Source organism: Vombatus ursinus, unplaced genomic scaffold (genome assembly GCF_900497805.2).
Source record: "Vombatus ursinus unplaced genomic scaffold, bare-nosed wombat genome assembly UNPS02014959.1, whole genome shotgun sequence".
In the NCBI taxonomy this organism is placed as follows: Eukaryota; Metazoa; Chordata; class Mammalia; order Diprotodontia; family Vombatidae; genus Vombatus; species Vombatus ursinus.
In genome coordinates, this window is record NW_020954737.1 from 3936961 (window position 1) to 3959219 (window position 22259).

Sequence of the window (22259 nt, forward strand, 5' to 3'; positions counted from 1 at the left end):
TGGCTGTGTGAGCTTGGAAAAATCACAACCTCTGCCTGCCTCAGTTTCCTCCTCTGTAAAATGGAGATAATAATGGCACCTCCCAGGTTTGTTTTGAGGATCAAATGAGATCATATTTTAAAGTGCTTTGCAAACATTAAAGTGGTATAAATGCTTGCCATTATTGTTATTATTTCTGTCTTGTGGGTCCGTGTGCAAGAGGAGACTGTGACTACACTTGAGGTGATAGAAAACAGCACACTGGCAGATACTGAAGTTCTCAGGTCATGGGGGGACAGGGTGGGCAGCAAGCTAGAGAAGTGAGAAACTCCCTCAAAATGTACCTAGGCCCTTTGTGTTGGGAGAGGGAACAAATTCTCATTCTAACAAAACAATATGGGTATACAGTGGAGTTTACTCTAGTGTAGGGGTGGGGAACCTGTGGCCTCGAGACCACATGTGCCCCTCTAGGTCCTTGGGTGTGGCCTTTTGACTGAGTCCAAGTTTTACAGGACAAATGTTTTTGTTAAGAGGATTTGTCCTGTGAAGTTTGGATTCAGTCAAAGGGCCACACTTGAGGACCTCGAGGGCCATGTGTGGCCTCAAGGCTGCAGGTTCCCCCACCTTGCTCTAGTGGGATTTTCACTTGTGCTGTAGCTTAGCATAGTTCTCTCTCAAAGCAAGTATAGGCAAAGTGTTGACCCTTTACTATGTCTGAAATCTGGATATCAAATCAGTAGATACTTGCTGAACACTTAATTGCATGCAATGCCTTGTGTTTGGTGCTGGGTACCAGTAGCTATTTTTATTTGATATGGAAAAACTGATAGTTTACTCCTATTACATCATTTCTTGACTGCCATAGTGGAGGAAAAAGCTGTCCCGTATTTTCCTGAGAAAGCTCTAGTTCTTATTCCCTGGAGAACCTGAGAATAATATAGGAGACATTCCCTGTCTTTGAGTCCAGATAGGACAGCCATGCTACATAGAGGCAGGGTCCTTAAGAATTCCCAAGATAGGTTCCCCAGGCTCTCCCAGTCTTCCATTGGCACTAATTCTTTAAATAATAATAATAATAAAAGCCATGAGCCTCTTTGCTTGATTGGTTATGGGACAGATCATCATCTTAAGGCCAAGTGAGGGGCAGCTAGGTGGCACAGTGGATAGAGCTCTGGCCTTGGAGTCAGGAGGACCTTAGTTCAAATCCAGCCTCAGACACTTGACACTTACTGGCTGTGTGACCCTGAGCAAGTCACTTAACCCCAATTGCCTCACCAAAAAAGAAAAAAAAAAGGCGAAATGGTCTCTGAGGTCCCTTCTGAATTTAAGATTCTGTGATCCCGTGAAATACAATTGAAATAGGCCAAAAAGAAGCCAAAGTATTCTGCATTTATTGCAAGCCCTTTAGATACTTAACAGGTCAAATCTTGGAGATAGTTTTGTGAGTTTGTTGAATGGGCCAGCTATTTGTTCAAACCCAAGTGCAGCCTCATCCAAAGGAAATGCTGACTGGACTATTTTCTGGCTCAAGATTAGAAGTAGGGAGATTAATCAAATAACTGTTCTAATAGTCCAGGTGACAGGTTGTGAGTACCTGAACAAAAGCTGGTGGACTGAATGGAGGGGGTGGGAGGAAGGATGCAAAAGATATCCTGGAGGTAGACTCCTGAGCATTTGCAAATTTGATTAGGTATAATGGGGTGAGGGAGAAGAGGGAAGAGGTAAAGGCAGATCAGATACCTTTCCCAAAGAAATCCAGTATTTTGCTCTTTGACAATTTGATCAGTTTGCTTGAAGCAGAATGATGTAGCAGAAAAAAGTATTGGATGAAGTTAGAAGACCTCACACTAATACTAGCTGTGTGACCTTTGGCAAGTCATTTATCCTTTCTGACCCTCAGCTTCCTTGTCTGTAAAATGGGAATAAGGCTACTTGCACAGGCAAACCTCAGAGGACTTTTGTGAGTAAAGTTCTTTGTAAACCCTAAAACTATTTGGAAATGTCAGCTGTTTTTACAAATAGGCAAAGAAAAAAGTGAGCAAGGGTTGCTATCCTGCCACAACCATTCAGTAATAGAGCAGAACAAGCAGAGACTATCCTCATTCTTTCCCTGCTGGTATGATGTGTATGTCATACTGTACTTCCTGAAAAGTAGATTCTCTGTACTAAGGGATGGAGGTGGGAGAGGATGCCAGAGGGCCTATGAACAAAGAAGAGGCCTTTTATGGCTGTCATTGCACTGGGGCATGGTAGGGAGGCTGGGGGTAGAGGTAGTGAGTTACTAGAGAATTTATTATCAATGGACATGTTTAGTTCAGTCCTCTCCTATCGTAGATGGTCCTGTATTCAATTCATATCCTTTCACAAGGCTTTATTGAACATCTACAATAATAATAATAATTTCTATTTATCTGAAATCATAAAGCATTTTTCTCAAAACAACCTCCCTGTGTAGGCAGTGTAAGAAATATTGTGCCTGTTTTAGAGGTTTAGAAAAACTACATGACTTGCCTACAGTCACACAGCTGGCTGTATAGTATAAGTATCAGAGCTGGGTCTTTTACTGAAATTATCTGATTCAAAATCCCAGTGCCTTTTCCATTACACCACAAAAAGTACAAACACTGGAAACCAATATGGGAGAATAATACATGATTGTGCCAATCTTTTCAGTGTGACCTATAGAAGGTCATCAACATGGGCTCACAGCCTTCCAGCAAACCTTCTCCACCTCCAGCGGTATTATCAGGGACCATGAGGACGCAGTACTGTTCACCTGCACTGACCCAAGTCTGCTGACCTCAGATGTGAAGGGAGGCAGGTAGGCTGCTCAGAGCCTGGTCCTAGAAGAAGGATATTTGGGGTGGAAAAAAGTTCCTGTTCTATGAATACAGAATTTAGGAGTTAGAAGGGACCTCTGAGGCCATCTAACCCAACCTGTTCTGGAGCAAGAATGCTTTCTACAGCATCCCACAAAGTGGTGGTGTTGGGCTTATGGGAACAGGATATGGTGAGAACCAATAGATTCATGCAGGCAGTAGCAGGGAGAGGCTGTCTTGGTTAAGCTTATTGCAGAAAATCCCCAATAGATAGTCAATAGTTCTTTTATAGAGTATGGGGAAGGATCCTTTATATGTGTAGGCAGAGGGGAAGGAAGCAATGGAAAAGGGGAGACTCAAGATGACAGATGGGATAATTAAGAACCAGCTTCTTCTAGAGATGGGAAGGGATTTGATGAAAGACGAAGATGGGGTATCTAGATGAACTTTACTGTACATTCAATACATTACCATTTAAACAGAAGCCTAAGAGGCTTTTAAAAGTACATCTGTATAGGGTTTGGAGCTAGTCAACCCTGACCCTTCTGCTCATTCTAAGAAGGTGTTATTTTTTAGCATTTAGCCACCAATAACCACAGCCAAGCTAAGCCAAAAGGACAATGCAACTTCAACCCCAAAGGCCACTTAGACAAATCACATCAAAATAAATTGTACTATAGTTCATTTTTTTCTGTTTCTGATGCCAAAAGGGAAGAAGAGTGGTTGTTCATTCATTTCAATCATGTCTGACTCTTTGTGACCCCAATTGCAGTCTTCTTGGCAAAGATAGTGAAGTGGTTTGCCATTTCCTTCTCCAGCTTATTTGATAGATGTGGAAACTGAGGCAAACAGAGTGAAGTGATTTGCTCTATGTTCTAGCAGAGTTAGAGGCATGACATTTTCCCCTAGATTTACATTATTAAACTGTCAGGTTCCCGTCAAGGGGGAAAAATATACCAGTAGACATGGTTGCAAAAATTTTTTTGTGAGGATGGGGTTAATTTGAGAGTCAACCCTGCAGAATGCTGATTACTGTTATTTCACAGACCACATGGACTTGTAGCTCACATCTAGCAGTTCACATACTTAAGAGTTTGCAGCACTTAGACTCAGGATTTGAAATTGGAAGGGACCTTAGTAATCATCTTCAGGGATTTTTAACCCCAGGGAATCCATGGTAGATTTCAGAGGGTCTGTGAACTTGGATGAGAAAAAATTAGATCTTTATTTTAATTGAAATTTAGTATTTCCTTCAATCATTTAAAAAACATTTTGAGAAAGGGTATTTAGGCTTCACCAGACTGCCAGAATGATTTGATACAAAAAATGTAAGAATCCCTGAACTAAACTAGCCCCCTTATTTTACAGCTAGGGAAACTGAGGACCAGAGAAGTGGCTCTTCTTTTTTCCTTTTTTGTCCTGCATTTATCCAGCATTAAAATTGAGTTGTAGTAGAATTCATCAGGAGGTGCCACTTATGCAGTGTGTGTGTGTGTGTGTGTGTGTGTGTGTGTGCGCTAGCTTGAAGATTTCCTAAATTAAAGCCTTGGGTTCTTATAAATTAACTTTCTTCATTCTGTTCATTTGAAATTCTGTGTATTGAGCCCATCTTACTTCCACAAGGACCCACAGAAATTCCCTTGCCCCATCTGTCCACTACTGTAGGAGAGTTCTGATGGTCCCTATTACTCAGATGTGTTGTGTACACTGATGAAAAATCCTGATGGCCCTAAGGCTGCTGGATAAAATCTTCTAACACTTGCTTGTGTCTCTTAAAGACTCACCTGATATGCACAATAGATTTTTAGCAAATTGATTTCAAAGAGTTCTGAGAGAAAATTGGTCGGGTCCCATGAGATTCCACAAGATAAATTGTCCCAAGAGAGATGTACTGCTCTTCAAAACAAAATTCTGAAGACACGTGATTCCAAGCAGAAAGAAAAGGGGAAGCTGTCTAAGGAGACCACTGGGACTGCCATTTCTTTTTGAGAGGATGCAGAAGATGGAAGTAAGGACAGACAACTGAGCATGAATATGAAAGATTGACACAGTCCTGTGAGAACATGATCCAGATTTCTCAAGCCCATAGTGAGCTGAAGCTAAGGACAATAACAGTGGCTTTTAAAATAGCTACATGGGGGGAAAGAAGAATATCAAACTGCTGCCCAGATTGGATGGGATGATGATAACAGACAAGTGGAAGCAGAGTAATTGAAATCTTATTTTGCTCTTGTTTTCTCTGCTAACAGAGAATGGCCTTCAGAGTAGGATTGATAGATAGAACTGAAATAATTACCCGGGAATTCAGACTCAGGATTAGTGAGGACAGGGTAGAACACTTAGAGGGTCTCAATGAGGGTCCACAAGGTCAGATGTTTCACAACCCAGAGTACTGAAAAAACTTGAGGCTGTGATTGTCAAGAAACTTATCGTGATCATTGAAAAATCATGGCGAGCTCTTGGTCTTAGCACCATCGTGACTATTTCTACTTTACTGTAAGAACCAAATGGAGGAAGAAGTGAATGCCTGGGCTGAATAAAGCACAAGAGGAGGCAGAGGTCCAAGTTGCCTGACTGTGCTAATTACAGTGGTGATAGGAGCAGGAGTGTGGAACAGCAGAGCCCGGGTCACATGTTGATGGAGCCTTTGGAGAGCTAGGTCTGTCTCAGCTCTCCCACCTGATCCAGAGCTCTCCATCATCTCATGTAGAACTTTGCCCATCATTTGAATTCTCCCCAACATAGGATATTCCATCATTTCTCCCAAAGTTTATCTACCTGAAATCATTCACTTAGTTATGTACCATTCTGGATTGATTGTTTTCTTTGTGCTACAATTATAGTGCTTTTGTAATAAAAGATTTCTCTTTTTTTTTTTTACTGAAAACAAAACAAAAAATCATCAAGAATGGAAGAGGTGCTGCAAGACTGAAGATAGGCAAATGTCCTGATTGCCAAAAAGGGAATTTCTCTCCCTGTAGGGTAATGAACTCTACTCTGATTCCTGGCAAAATTTTAGAACACACTGTTGATTGTGTGTGTGTGTGTGTGTGTGTGTGTGTGTGTAAGCACAAAGAAAAGGAATTGATGGTGTGTATTCATAAAAAATACATTGTGCCAAGTATACTTTATTTCCTTTTTTTTTTCAGAGGATTTCTAGCCAACCTAGTTCATCAGGGAAATGCTATAGACATTTTCTTCATGGATTTCAGCATAGCATTTGAGAAAATTTCTTGCAGTACCATTGTGGACAAGATGGAGGGATGTGTACTGCATGATAGATTGAATGATTAAGTCCATTCCTAACTGGAAGAATGACCACAGGATAACACAGTCTCAGATTCAAATTCAGCTTTACTCAAAAGGCAGTTGAATGGTGTATAGGTGACCTGAACAGGCTGTACCTACTACATTATGAACACAGAACTAAAAGATATCATTATTGATGTATGACCGAAAAAAAAGTGGGCTGGTTTTGTCAGTATGAAGGATAAACAATGCACAGCTTATATGCGACAATGGCCCCATTTTTAACAAGGGAAAACAAGTGAGTCACCTCTCTCTCACAGTGTACATGTTGAGTAGACCCTCTTTGAAAGATTTATAGAATGATATGACAAGAATTGCAATAGGCTGGGCAGGTAAGGGTGTGTTGCAATCTACGTCATTAAAGGGAGTACCCACATCAGTGAGATCATGGATCTATCAAAGTATCAAAAAATGGAGATCTCTAGTGAAGGATCATAAGGTTCATGTATGACTCTATTCTGTTCACAATTTTTTTTTCAGTGACTGGGATGAGGGCATCGATAGTATGTTTATCAGATTTGTGGACGCCATAAAGTTGGTTAAAAGGAATGAAATACTACTGGACTGAAGAACTGGGTCCAAAACAATCTTACAGGCTTTTTTTGTTGTTGTTTGGTTGTTTCGGTTGTGCTGACTCTTTGTGATCCCATTTGGTTGCTTTGTTTTTGGCAAAGATAACTGGAGTGGTTTTGCCATTTCCTGTTAGAAGCAATAGGTAGAAGCTCATTTTTGTGGATGTGAAACTGAGGTAAACATGGTTAAATGACTTGCCCTGGGTCACACAGCCAGGAAATATCCAAGGCCAGATTTGAACTCAAGTCTTCCTGACTCCAGGCCTGGTACTCTATCCACTGTGCCACCTAGCTACCCTTAACAGGCTATAATGATGGGTTAAATCTAATAAGATGGAATTTAACAGGGATGATGCACAATCTTCAACATGGATTCAAAAATTCAACTAAGTAAGACAATCTGGATATTTTAGTGGACTGCAAATTTCATATGAGGCAATAATGTTTCATGGTAGTTGAAAAGGCTCTTTCAATCATGAGTTGCATTAGAGGGTCCAGAACAAGGATAGTGACAGACCCTATGTGCTCTGCTCCGGTCGGACCCTCAGGGAGTGGTGTAACCACTGGGGACATTTTAGGAAAGCTATGGAATGCATCCATAGGAGTGTGAACGAGGATGACTACAAACCATGCCATTTATATTTGGTTGAAGGTACTGGGGTTAACATAGAAAAGCAAAGAGTTATGAGAAATGTGACAACTTCTCTGAGTACTAGAAGGACTGCCATGTGGTTGAGGAATTAAACTTGTTTTGTTTGGCTCCAGAGGACAAAATTAGAAGCAATAGGTAGAAGTTACAGAGGCAGACTTTGGTTCACAATAAGGGAAAACTGCCTATTAGAAGTCCACAAGTAGAACCGGCTTCCTTGGGAGGTAATGTCCCCCTTACTGCACTTCTTAAGAAGAGGTCAGATGTCCGTTTGTTGAAGATGCTGTTGGGTTAGATGATCATTTGGGTTGGATGACCTCGGAGGTTCCTTCCTGCTCTGAGTTTCTGTGATATATTTCATGGTGTTGGGTGGGAAGGGAAAGAGGTATATATCATTATTCTAAGATGATGCACTTTTTATCTTGGTCTTCTCCTCACCAAGTGAATCATCCTCAGTTCCTTTAACTGAGCACTTACCAATGGATTAACTTTCTTCAAATGATCTTATGGGATGTCAATGAGTCAATTTTCCATGCCTCTTCTGCTTTGTGAGTATGCCCATGATCATTATTATGCTTTAAGGACCCTGATGGGCAAGCTGGTCTCTATTGGAAGTAGTTGAGGGGTAGAGGAAGGGCAAGTTGATAAACTTCTAGTATAAATGGAAGAACTCTAGGAAAACTTACTTCAACCAACTCATTATGCTGATGATATCCACAAAGACAAGAGGTGTGGTTAAAGAAGCTAGGGATCCCGAATCTTAAAAATTCCTACTTATTAAAAGGAAAAAAAAACCAAACCCAAATATCTTTACCATAAAACCGTAACAACAGGCTAGGCACAGAAGAGACAGCTGCTTTGTTCAGAACATATGAGCCTGTGAAGGTGGCTGCTGGGGAAGATGGCAGTTTAGCTCCCAGTGGCTTCCCCTCCATCTAACCCACCCTGGCTGGGCTCAGTGAAGGTAAATTTGTGTATTTCTTCAGAACTAGGCCTCCCTAGGTCTTGCTACAAATCAAACCAGGACACATTACCAGTGAAAGTGTTTAATAGTTAAATTATTTAAATAGACTTTTTCAATTTCCATGGGAAATCATAATTGTATCTGTTTTTTTGTTTGTTTTTTTTTTTTGCAAGATCAGGAATAAACAGAGTGCACACTCCTTAGAGAAAAATGATGCTTAAGATCTACACGTCATCAACAGTCACAACTTGGGGTGGAAAGGGAGTAGAAGGGACAGACAGGCAGGGAGAGAAGTTTTATAGGTTCAAGGCCTGGAAGGGACCATAATTATGGATCAATTTATTCTACCCCCTCACTTTACAGATGGCAAAACTGAGGCATAAGGAGGATAACTGGAGAGAGAAAAAAGGGAGAGAAATTTAGGGGAAAAGGGAAGAGACTGAGAAAAGTGACAAGGGGAAGTGGGAGAGGACCTCTCAAGGTTGGAGATGTTTCTAACAAAGACCAGCAGTAAAGAGGAAGCATGGTGACACAGGCAGATTGAGTACATACTTTACTCAAATTGGAAGCAAACCTTAAAACAGAAACCAAAACAACCATGGGTATGAAAGAAAGCCAACAGAATACAGTGGGAAACACAGGTGCTTCATAAAACTTAAAGGATGTAACAGCAGAAATATAATACAAAGGCAGACTTGGCAGTTTTACAGTTCATACCCTTTGCTCCTCAGAGATGTGCCCTAACTGGGAGTGGGGGAAACAGCATATCATAGTCAGGCAGTCATGGTGGAGAGTGTCAGTCAGGGGAGTTGGAAATAAAAGGCTGAGATTAAGTGGCATTATGTAGTGGGCCGTGGTGTGTGTCTGTGTCTGTGTCTGTGTCTGTGTGTGTGTCTGTGCAGGCACCTGTGCACAACCTAGGATGTCTCAGCAAGAGGAAAACAAGTTTCTGTGCACATAATAATTTTCATTGTTGAGCACAGTAAAACAGGCCCCAATTTTGGTTCTCCATGAGAGCCCCAGAGAGTAATTCTGCCCTGAGAAGAGTGAAGAGTTGGAAAGATATGGGTCCGCCCCCAGACGTTGGATTTGGTTTAAGTATCTCTTCACTGTACAGCCTGACTAGTTATCAAAACTCTCCCTTCACTCCACAGATTACAAAAAACAAAACAAAACAAAACAACAGAGTTCTTTATGTTGTCTTTAAAAGAAAACCTCAAGGGTTTATTTTCAATTCAATTCCTCCAACATATATTAAGGAGCTATTATGTCTAGAAGCTGGGCATACAGAAACCAAAAAAACCCAAAACTAAAAACAAGCAACCAAAAAAAAAAAAAAAGAAAGCAAGAAAAAGAAAAAACAAACCCACAATACAAAACAAATGTTTGTTTCTTTCAAGGAACTCTTATGTCCTACTGTCATGATTCAGACCACCAGAGGCAAGGGGAAAAGGGTGCTACCTAGGCATTGGTGTGGAGCTCAGAGCTAAGGACCTGATGACCACTTTGAGGTACACTGTTCCAGGTGCGGAGTAGGGGTCCTCTGTGGAAATCCACCTGCCTCTGAACCAACTTGGACAAGTAGAGGAATTGTCAGTTGGCTTTTTTTTTTTTTATGGAAAAAAGAAAAAGAGAAAAGGAGGGATGAACTGGGCAAAGGCTCTTCAGAGAAATCAAATTGAAACCAGCAAATGGCACTTAGCGCTATTTTCAAGTCCCCTTATAGTAGGGTAGCCCCGGTCAGGCTCAAAGATGGTTCGAGTACAGCAAAAGAAAACCTTTTCAGATGAAAATATGTTGACATGGTAGGATGGCGAGGCCACTGGTACAGTAATGCTATTTATAGAGAGGGTAGGAATTCTCCACAAACCCACCTCAGCTCTGGAAAGAAATCTTCTAGTGGTTCTGGCACTCACCATTTATGTTCTTCTATAAGGGGAAGTGAGGGGTGTGTGTGTGTGTGTGTGTGTGTGCTCCCACTGTGAAAGTACAGTACCTAATTTACCCTGAGGTCCCAGAAGCAGATAAACCCACCGCTGATTGTACCCTGTAAAACTGAAAACTGCCAAATGGGAAATGAGCTGACAGCACAGAGCGGGGCCTGGCTCCACAGCTTATATACATACGTACAAATAGACAAGCCAGACACACCAGCAATGACACCCTGCTGCACACAGCCACTTTCTGATATAGAGAATTTACAAAATATAGAATTTGGTATCTCTGTTAGATCTCCAAGTTTTCAATATTACAAAATAAAAGATACAAAAATGACAAATCTCAGGGCTGGGATCCCTCCCTTCCCCAAACCCCAGCACCCTGGCCTGAAGTGTTGATTTACTTGTGTCTCTCGAACGCGGCAAACTAGCACGTGCTAAAGAAGGGCACGGAGAACTGTTTTTGTTTTGTTTAATAAATATTTGCTTTTCTCAGAGCCATGGGAGCCTCCTGCTACCCCTTCCATTCCCCTCCCCGCCTTGGAAAGAGTCTTGTTTAGACTGGGTGTACTGCTCGTAAAGGGGAATGGGGAGGATGGAGGAGGGCACAGTTAATATGGCTAGAGTCCTTCCTGTGACAGTGCCATGGCCAGCAATGCCAGAAGGCCTCAGTGGAACAACGGCCAGGCCACCATCTGAGTTTTAAAAAGCTTGCACAGAAAAGCAGCATCTGTGGGGATCCCCGAGCTTTCCCTGGCTGATGCCCCAGGTTCTTACCCCGAGGGCATGAAGTCTTCCCCAGGCAGCTCCTGCCTCTTCCACGAGTGTGTCAGGTTGCACTACACCAATAAATACTAAGCTCTTTTCCACCCTATGGAACTGACGCTGCCGTCAGTTAGAAAACTCAAATGATTCAGGTCTTCTCCTAGCTGACATATAGAGCCACATACATCTTTGGTCAACTTAGTGCTCTCAGGGAAGTTGACTCCCCCAGGGTCCTTCTGGGGCTCCTGCCCCCAAGGAGAGGAGAAAGCTGGTTTTGGAGTCACTGTGGAAAAATACACCAGGACACCCTGTGGGCACTAGAGCTAGGCTTGCCCACCTTGCCTGGCACAAAAGAAGTCATTTTCCAATTCTCCAAAAGCCGGTCTGCCTGGTACAGCTTTGCCCACTCTGCCTGCTGCTAACTGGGTGGAGGTCCTCCATTGAGGAAGTAGGTCATCATCTCCCCTTTGCCTTTCACCTTGACGACACCCCGGCACTCCAGCTGGTATGTGTTGGCGGCCAGCACCTGGTACATGTCTGTGGTCACCTGGGGAAAGAAAGAAGAAAGGTGGAGTGGGACTGAAGAAAAGATCTGGAGGATGCGTATTCAGGGGAGCCACACCAGTGCCACGGACTGCAGAGGCCTTTCTATTTCTTTATATTGTGTCCTTAACCCAGATGCTTGGTTTATGTCACAAGAAGGATAGCAAGGTGGTGAGGAAATGGGTGTATCCGTTAAAGGTCTTTTCTCTTTTCAAAATAGGGAGCAGAACCCAAGGCATTCATCTATGCTAACAGAGGTTGAAGGGGTGCAAATGATCCCAAATAGTAAAGCAGTTCAACAAAATCATACCTGGGTCCCCTGCCCAAATCAACACCTAGAACTTGTTTGAGCAGTGGTGAGAAGGGGATTCTGAGTTGTCACAGTTAATTCATTATTTGGATAATTGTGTGTATTAACAGTATTTTGTTGCAATTACTTAGTTCTGTTAGAGCTACCTTCTATGGGGATTTGGTGAGAAGTTGTATGTGGCCCTTCCTCTGTCACCTTACCTGGGACTCCAAATTTCTAGTTTTGTTTCTGTCCTGGGAAGCAGGAAGAAGAAGATTGAATGATCTTTGGCAAAGCTAGGTCTGCGGCCACATGGTGCTACCCTGAGCCTCAAGGGCCCTGGTGGCCATTAAACTAATGGCAGTCTGCCTCATGGTTTTGTATATGTCTCTGTCTGTAGTCCCTAGAATGAAATTAGTGTCACTTCTTTTTTTTTTCTTTTTTTCTTTTCTTTCTTTCTTTTTTTTTTTTTAAGTGAGGCAGTTGGGGTTAAGTGACTTTCCCAGAGTCACACAGCTGGAAAGTATTATGAGTCTGAGGCCGGATTTGAACTCAGGTCCTCCTGACTCCAAGGCTGGTGCTCTATCCAGTGCACCACCTAGCTGTCCCGTGTCACTTCTTAAATCTTGGAGCTGGAAGGGTCACCAGGGATCTAGTCCTTCCCCTACATTTTGCAGAGGTTAAGTGACTTGCCTGGGCTCATACAGCTAGCTAGTGACAGATCCAGATCTTCTCTGAAAATATTCTTCCTGTTGTACCAAACTTTTTCTGACAGAGCATCAGAATTTGAGAAGCTCCAGGCCACTATTACTGAGGGCATGAGCTGAGTGGCAAGAAGGGAGGGTTCACAAGTTCTTGACCCTGATGAATGGAGAATAGAAAAATGTTTCCCTACATCTTTCCAGGCATGTGTGTTTGTATGTAGGTGAGAGGGCAAAGCATCCCCAGAAGGAAAATAGTTTTTAATTAGCTAGACTGTTTGCTCTAAAGTAATCTGGTAGAAGCAAAGCTCCCTTTTAACTGGGTATTGCCATGTGAGTCTTGTATGACTACAGTCAGCTAAAGCTTACTTCTCTTTCACATGTCTATTTCCTCTGTGTATGTTCCTGAAGGCATTGACTAGCCTCCTCCATTAGTCTGGAACCTCCCTCCCCATTCCCACACTCCACACAATGGGATTGCCTCTTCCTTCTCTATCTCTCTTTTTATTCATTTTTAACATTTTTCTTTTCTTTTTTTTAAATTTTGAGTTCTAAATTCTCTCCTTCCCTCCTGTTCCTTCCCCACCCATTGAGAAGGCAAGCAATATAACATCAGTCATATATATGAAGTCATGCAAAACTATTTTTGTCTTCCTCTATTTCTCATAGTGCCCTGCAGATGGCTCTACATCCAGGGAATGTTTTATCAATTTAAGATCGTGGATGACCAGTCCATTGGTTAACATCAGTGCTTTCTTACCATCTTCTACTGTGGGACTGATAAGGTTTTGCAAAAATTGTTTCCTAAAATTTAAATCAAGCTGTCAGGGTCAATCAGTCCCTTATAGCCAAATCTAACAACACCATAGTGAAAGCTCTGAGATTCCCATGCTTGGAAATCTCTGACATAGGAGGGAGCTTCATCTGTATGGGCTGGGGGCAGGGGGATTACTGACTGAGATGATCTGCCACTCACCTGGATGCGGTCGGGCACGCCAGTGCTGTCCATGCGACTGGCCACATTCACTGTGTTGCCCCAAATATCATATTGAGGCTTTCGAGCTCCAATCACTCCAGCCACCACAGGGCCAATGTTGAGCCCTATAGCAGAAAAGGTAGGGAGAAAAAAGCATCAAGCTCTTGCACAGGCTATGCTTTTTTGCGGGGGGAGGGAGGCTAACTTCCCCACTTCTGCCCCAAATCCCATCTCTTAGCTCCTGACGGGTCTTTCTCAGTCATTCCTGGCTTCACATCTTTAAGTCTCTCCCCTTTCACTGCCTCTTTCCCTCTTACTGTCAAAAAAAACCACTCAAGTCTCTACCATCTTGGAAGGAAAAGGGGAAAAAAAGTTTGCTGGACCCAATTTCTCTCCCTCCTTTTTTTCTTCTTTCACTCACTGTCACATTTCTCCAGTAAGTGCTTTATAAACTGCTGCTTCCGTTTCCTCACCACACATTTAACACATTCCTTAACCTTCTACAATTCTACCCTCACCCCACTTCTGAGATTGCTCATTAATGAATTTGGAGTCAGAAAAACAGATTTTTAGTCCCAGATCTATGTGGGGTAGGGATAGGGACTGGACCCGTGATTTCATCGGGATAGCAGACTCCCAAGTGAGGAGTTCTGTATAGTGCAGGTTAATCGGCAATATTTGCAATATGTAGTCTTAGAGGGTTGCCCAGAGCACTGAGAGGTGCTTGCCCAAGGTCACGCAACTATTATGTGTCCAAAGTAGGACATTAATCCAGATCTTCCTGGCTCTAAAGCCAGATCTCTAAACATTCCATCATGCTGCCTACAGTGTCTGTATGATCTTGTGTAAATCACTGAATCTCTCTGGGCTTCAGTTTCCTCACCTATACAATGGGAATGCCAGACTAGATGCTCTCAAAGGTCCCTTCCAGCTCTAAATCTATGATCACTGTCTTCCTCAATTGCCTCTTCTCAGTCTACTTCTCTTCCTTGACTTCTTTAAAACATGATTCTATTGGTCAATCCTTTCTTTCCTCTCTGGGTTTCTTTGCCAGTATCTTCTCATCTCTTTTACCTCTTGGACTGTCCTTCCTGGCTCCTTTTCCTTTGCTCTGCTTGTGGGAATTCTCAAAACTTAGTCCTCTGCCTTCTGCTTTTCTCTTTGTATTCTTTCTCAACTCTTGGCATTGCACAGGTGATCCCTTATGTCTCTTCCACCTTTTATTGTTGTTACTCAGTAGTTTCAGTTGCGTCTTCACAACTTCGTGACCCCATTTGGGGTTTTCTTGGCAAAGTTAATGGAGTGGTTTGCCATTTCCCTCTCCAGCTCATTTTACAGATGAGGAAACTGAGGCCAACAGGGTTAAGTGACTTACCCAGGGTCACATAGCTAGTAAGTATCTGAGGCCAGATTTGAACTCATGTGTTCCTTTCTCAAGGCCCAGCGCTCTATCCACTGTGCCACCTAGCTGCCCCACTTTTATCCCTCACCCAAATCATAGGTTCATACTTCCAGCTATCTACAGGACATCTCCACTTGGACTTGATGAATTTGAAGTGATAGCAGGCCATCCAATATAGAACTCTGTCATTTGTGATGCTTCTCTTTCCCTCCATATTCAGTCAATTGGTTCTCGAATGCAATCATTTCTTCTTTTGAAAGACCTCTCATATCTGTCCTTTCCTATTCTACTCTTGCTTAGTTCATAGAATCATGGGATTTAGATCTGAAAGGAATGTTTCACTTTTGTCTTTTTATCTCCAGGGCCTACTGACATGTCTAGCATGTAGCAAGGGCCTAATAACTGCATGTTGACTGATTGAGTCTAACCCCGACTAAAATCACACAGGTAGCAGAGCAGTTCCTCTAACTTCAAATCCAGTGCTCTTTCTACTATACTGCCTTTAAGCCCTAGTCACCTGTCACGATTACTACCCGAAGCCTCTTAACTGGCCTTCTTGTTTTCAGTGTTTCCCCATCCAAGGCTTCAGATATACCTTAAGAATTGTTCTCAACATATCGCTCCCCTAATCAAAACTTTTTAGCTGTTCTCCCTACTCACCCTTGCCTAAGTGCTCTCCTGGATAAAGTCTAAATTTCTCATCAAGAAGCTGAGGCTCCCTGTAATTGTCCTCATCCAGCCCATCCATCTTTACCATCTACTGTTCCCCACTCCAAGTCTTCTGCTCTACTCAAGTCTCCTTACTGTGCAATGAATAGGACATAATCATTCTTGCCTCTGGACTTTTACTCATGTTGGACGTCTTGTCCGGAGTACCCCCTCCTCTTTTCCTCTTCCTCCTGATACCTCTTACCATCCTTCAGCATCTGGCTCAAGTTTCATCTCCATGAAGCATTTTAAATAGGTCTCTGTTGACACCTTGTGAATGTATCATACCATCCCTGTCACACAGAGGATTCGCCAAGGTTAAAGGCCATGTCTTGTCCCTTATACCCAAGAGTGCCAAAGCACCTTAGGAGTTCACCACAGATTTACTGATTGGCTGGCTAGATAATCTTCTAATGGATTCAAAGGCCCCAAGACAATGGAAAAGGAAAAGTATACATAACTTAAATGTGGGTGGAAAGGGAATGGCAGCCCAGAGGGTGACAGTCCCATAGCTCCCTCCCCAGGGCTAGTCCACCAGGCACATCAATTCCCTCCCTCACCTATCTTCATCTGGAAATTGTTGAAGGAGTGCTCATTAATGTATTTCATTTGGTCCATTAGCTTCATGGCAAAGTCTGCCAAGGCCTTGATATGTGTCTTCCCTGCTTTGTCATAGGTGGAATCATTGAGGCCAGAGGCAGCCATGTAAGTGCTGCCAATGGTTTTGATCTTCTCCAGCTGCCGAAACTGATCTTCACTGATGATCTAGGCAATGAGAAAGAAGAGCTTGAGTCCCCAGAACCCAGGGATCATACAAATGACAAGACAGAGAAAATAGAAACTGAAGGTGTGAGGGCAAGGTCTTATGGTTTTCTTGCATGTCTTACCTCCCCAATAATAGCTAAGGATCCATGTCTTAAACTTCTGTTGGTTTTTTTCTCCCCACTGTGCCTAACATAGTGCTAGGCACACAGTAAGAATGCGTATCTCTTCTCTATACACTAGTAAGAAACATCTACTCAGAGTATTCCATAGCTCTTTTCTGCCCCAAATCCCTAAGTGGCTCCCAGATGTATCAGATTTAAAATTTAATTACAACTTAGGATCCTTTTGCCTATCTACCCACACAAATCTTCCCTCATTCAAAGGCTCATGAGCTCCATTCCAGTCAAGGACCCCTCACTTCCCTCCTTCACCCTCCATAACTCTTTCACTTCTAGTTAATTGATAGAATGTCGAGTGGAAAGACCTGGACTTAAGGTCTTACATCACCACTTGCTGCCTGTGTGACCTCATTTTACTGCCCTGAGCTTCCTTTTTCCCATCCATAAAATGGAGATTAATAACACTTGTGAGGCTGGGTGGAGAAAGTGCTTTGTACACCATATAAAACATTCTATGAATGTGAGAATCTCAGAGGTCTTCTAGCCCGGTGGTTCCCATTTGGGTGCTCTCAACCATGGTCCTGGGGGTTTGTGCTAAAAATTCTTAAATGTTGTCTTAAGAAATAAATAATTGCCCATTTAGGTTAGCAAAGTACTTTGTATATGTACAAACCCCTCATGGGGGTTCACAACACAATTTTTGTTGGGCCAGTGGTCCAACCCATAGCAAGAATCCCCTCCATGACATCTCCAACAAGTGGTTACCCAGCCTGTGCTTCACAACCTCTAGTTCGAGGGAATCTACTGCCCTCCCAAAGGAGTGTACCCCAGTTCTAACAGTATCAGGAAGTTTTGCCTTCAATTGAGCCAAGAGCTGTCTCTGCAAGTCTTCTACACAATATTCCTAGTTCTGCCCTCTGGGACCAAGCAGAACAAGTATAATTCTTCTTCCATGTGACAGCCTTTTAAATCCTTGAACACAGCTAAACATGGCCCCTTAAGACTTCTCTTGTCTAGGCTTTTACTCTCATCATCTCCCAGGCTTTTCACGTGCCATTGCTCCTGGCTCCACACGATTAAGCCCTGTCCCTGACTTCCTTCCGGATCTTCCTCCTCAATGACTTCTGCTTTCAGGAATATTTCCTCCCCCCTCCAAATTCATTATTCCCAGTTCTGTTTGCTCCTGGTCACTCTAACCCTTTGTGTCTTCTTGTGCTACGTGTTTTAGCCAGCTGTAATTTCTTGTGTTTTTGCTTTTATCCCTGTTGTCCTTAATTTGATATGGGTGCACTGCTTCCCCATTAGAGTTTCTTTAAAGGTGAGGGGTGTCTTTCTTCCCTTGCATTTCCCCCCAGTACTTGGGACAAAGCTAGAGCACACAGGAGGAACTCAGCTCAGATGTTAAAAGTTTTGGTTTCCCCCACCACCAAACATCCAAGTCCCATCTTTGAAGGCACCTAGTGATTGAGTATTGGCCAGCCTGACAGCATTCCTCATGGTAAAGATTCAGGAATGAAAATGTCCACACTTGCTGTACCTCTTGGATTGACTAGGTTTCTGTTGGGTGCTCCCATGTGTATGTATGGGGGAGGGGGAGGAATGAAGATTTCTCTTTCTACAACCCTCAAAGGGCCCACCCCACATGATCTCTTCATCCTTCACTCACTTCCCTTCACTAAGTAATTCACTTACTACCTGCTGCGCTGAGACCTAAAAGTGAAGAGGTTATACTTGCCATTCTGCAAGAAAACCAGTGGCTTGAAAAGGTCATGACCTCTCTTATTCTGACTAGGGAATAGAGAAGGGGCCTGTCTGTCTTTAAATCTAAAACATTCTCATTTGACTGATTGAGGTTTAGGATCAATCAGTGCTGTCCAGTGGCAGGATCTGAAACAGATGATCCCTGGAGGTCCTTGCCAGCCCACGGGGCCCCATGCCACCATGTTTCTTGAAGTCCCAGCACCTCATCAAAGTCAGCGATGATCTCATTGAGGAGTCGGAGACATTCCACCCCCTCGTTGTTGGCTTCCAGCTCCACGTAGAACTCAGAGAAGTTGGAAATGGAGGCAAACATGACAGCCACACATTCACATGACTGGTAATACAGCTCATCATTGCGCCGCTCACGAGCCAGGAAGTGTGCCGCCACATCCTTGGGCAGAATGTTGTGTAGCAGCCTCCTGTTGTAGGCCTGGAGCTCCTCCATCTCCTCTTTCTCCTCTGTGGCCTGGAGGGAGAGGGAGGAGGTAAGAGAGGGGCTGTGGAGAGAGGGAGTGAGGGGAGGGGAAAGGAAGAAGAGAATAAGAAAGGAAAGAGGAAAGGGAAGGACAAGTAGAGAAAGTCATGGAGGGGCAGAGGAAAAGGTAGGCATTTAGGAAAAAAGAAGGAAAAAGGACAGAGCTAATGAGGAATAGGAAGGTAGAAGGTAGAAGATAAGGAGGGAAGGAAGAAGAAGGAAAAAAGTAGAAAGAAGGAAAGGTGGGAGAAGAAATGGACCCAGTCTTCCAATTATAATGGGGAAAGATAAAGAGAAATCTCAGAATTTAAGGTTAGATGGCAGTAGATAAAATCTTGAAGTAGGTAAAATGGATCTACTCTTCATGCATGCAATAAACATCATGTACATGTGTGGGCAGCTGCATGAACACAGTGAATCAAGCACTGGACCTGCAGTCAGGAAGACTCATCTTCCTGAGTTCAACTCTGGCCTCAGACACTTCCTGGCTGTGTGACCCTGGGCAAGTCACTTAACCCTGTTTGCCTCAGTTGAGTTGGAGGAGGAAATGGCAAACTACTCCAGTATCTTTGCCAAGAAAACCCCAAATGGGGTCACAAAGATGATGTTTTCAGACATGACTGAAAACAACACCTACTCTGTCCAAAGCACTGTCCCAAGGGTCTGGGGAGGGGTTGTGATACAGAATTTAAGTAAGACCCCAACAAAGATAACTGCATACATAATATTAGGGGGAAGGAACAAGCATTTTTTTTTTTAAAGCCGCCTACTGTGGGCCAGGCACTGTGCTAAGTGCTTTATAAGTATTATCTCATTTAATACCACCTGGGGAGTATATTATAGAGTTATGAGTCAGAGGGGGAGAAGTTACCCACAAAACTTCCAGGAGGAGGTAGTAATTGGATAGGGCTTTAAAGGATGAGCAGAGGAAAAGGGGGAGAGGGGACACTGTGTTGGGAAGGGGATCCATATCTTGTTTATTTCTGTATCCCTCATGGCACCTAACACAGTACTTGGTAGTGCTTGGTTGTTGTTGGATTAATTAGTCAGGAAAAAAAAAGCCTCCCAACTCCACAGCTTCCCTGAGCTATGATCTTGTGTCAGCCTGGCCTGACAACAGACACTGCCTTGTGACATAAGAGCTTCACAACCATAGGGACCTTGCACCCTCCACATACCCCTTGGGAATGATGGTCATATTCCTTTCCACTAGCCTGTGTCCCTTTCTGTTTTCAAAAATCACTATACCCAGGCAGCCCTCTCTGGTCATGCCACTGTTTTTCATCCTCTAGCATTTATCTATAGGCAACCAGTGCCTCAGTGGATAGAGTGCTGTGCCTGGAGTCAGGAAGACCTGAGTTCAAATCCAGCCCCAGACACTTCCTGGTTGTGTGGCCCTGGGCAAGCCACTTACCCTCCGATTGCCTGACAAAATGGAGCCACTGTATCCACTGGAGAATGAAACAGCAAACCACTCCAGTATCTTTGCCAAGAACACCCCAAATGGGGTCACGAAGGGTTGGACATGACTGAACAACAACAATAGGAACATTTATCATTTACAGAATTTTGTAGTAATTTGCATATTACTTTATATGTGTATTTTATATGCATTTTTATATGCATTCTTAAAGTCGGGGGCAGCTAGGTGGCAAAGTGGATAGACTGTGTCTTGAATCAGGAAGACTCATTTTTGTGAGTTAAAGTCTGGCCTCAGACACTTACTAGCTGTGTAACCCTGGGTAAGTCACTTAACCCTGTTTGCCTCAGTTTCCTCATTTATAAAATGAGCTGGAGAAGGAAATGGCCAACCACTCCAGTATCTTTGCCAAGAAAACCCCCAATGGGGTCACAAAGAGTTGAACACGACTGAAAACAACTGAACAACATTCTTAAAGTCATAGAGTCCCAGAATGTTCGAGTTGGAAGGAACCTTAGAGATGACTGAGCGTCCTCTTTTCTACAGATAAGGAAATAGGCCGAAAGAGATGAAGTGACAGCCCTATTAAGTAACAGTGCAAGTGATTCCGTCACCTCACCTTATTCTTCACAGTGTTTTTCTTCACTCCTACAGTCGATCTTAATTCGGATTCTAATCACTTCATTGCTGCTGGATTGTTTGCAGAATGATTGCTTTCTCTGACTCCAGTTTCTCCTCTCTCTAATCCATCTTTCCAAACCTTTTCCTGCTGGAATGGATCTGGTCTCCCTGACTAGACAGTTCCAAGGACATAAACCCCTCGTTAGAATGGGATCTCCCCAAGGATAGAGACTTTTTTGCTACCCAGTCTACTTGTCATCATTTCCTGCTTCCTCCTTTAGCCTCCAGCTCAAGCCTGGGTTCTGTCCTTGATCCTGCGTTCTTCTTCCTCTCGGTTCTCTTCTTTAGAGAGCTCATACATTCTTAAAACTTCCACTGTTACGTCTGTGCCAAAGACTCCCATATGGACCTCAGTCACTGGAGGTTCAATCTCTAGTTGTTTATTGGGCCCTTCTACACTGAATTGATGACTCAGACTCAAGAAGTACAAAGCAGAACTCACAATCTTCCCCATAGCCTCCTCTCCAGCCCGAACTCGCTTGTTATTTTTGTTTAATAGCACTACTCCTCTACTTAAATCCAAATATCTTATCAGTCCCTCAGCTGACTTCCTGCTTCAATGCCTCATTGTGACATATTGATGCATTCTTGAGAGCTACTCAGGTACTGAGTGGTTTTACCATGCTGAGAAGGCTACAAAAGGAAGGGTCCAATGATGGATTATGTTTCTACTGAGGGGCCTCTGTAACGAAATCTGGAAAGGTTTGTCACCAGAAGTTGCCTGCAAGGCTGTTAAGATTTTTGTTTGTTTGTTTGTTTTTAAGCCGGAGTAACTCTGGAAGGCCATCTAATAAGGTAGAGAGGGGTTGTAATCAGCATCATTGAAGGGAGTACCAAAATCACATACCTTTGAAGTATTGGTACTTCAATATCATATCATTCAGTAAATAGGTCCCAGTGATTATTCATTTGCTTTGTTGCTTAGATTTGTCTTTTCTTCTCCTCTTCATTGCTACCACTCTATTCCACGCACTTATTGCTTATGTCCAAGCTAATATAATGGTGTTTTAACTAATTTTCCTCCTCTCTGATCTGCCTTACACAACATTGCCAGGATCAATATTGCTAAAGGACTACTTTATCATATTACTTTTTCTGCTCAAAACCTACACTGCCTAGAGAACCTAGTCAAAATTTCTCCGCTTCCCATTCTAGACCTTTCATAATCAAGCCCCTCTTTGCATAAGAAATCTTAGCTCCTGCCCCCCTAGATACCAACTGAATTGGCCTCCTCACAATTCCTCTCACTCCCATTCCGTACTCATTCCTATCTTTGTGTTTCTGTTTACGTTCTTCTCAGAGCCTGGGAATAACCCCTTCCCTCCCTCCCAAACCTCCACATTTCTCCTTCCCTGTCTTTCCTTCATTAGTTACCTTAAGTCCCACTCCCTCGAATTAAATCTTCCCAAAGTTCCTCAAGCCCAC

The 22259-nt window shown here is 43.1% G+C and overlaps 1 protein-coding gene across 1 annotated transcript in view; it reads right to left on the reverse strand.

The window, feature by feature from the left end:
* Positions 1–10687: 10687 nt before the first annotated feature.
* The window catches only part of ADCY5 (adenylate cyclase 5), a 260004-nt gene continuing 248432 nt past the window's right edge, over positions 10688–22259 (reverse strand). Inside the window, exons 18-21 of the mRNA XM_027845254.1 lie at positions 18461–18724; positions 16174–16378; positions 13504–13628; positions 10688–11541 (exon numbers count right to left, since the gene is read on the reverse strand). Of these exons, the coding sequence (XP_027701055.1) occupies positions 11413–11541; positions 13504–13628; positions 16174–16378; positions 18461–18724 (723 nt within the window). The 3' untranslated portion in view covers positions 10688–11412. The remainder of the gene's footprint in view (positions 11542–13503; positions 13629–16173; positions 16379–18460; positions 18725–22259) is intronic.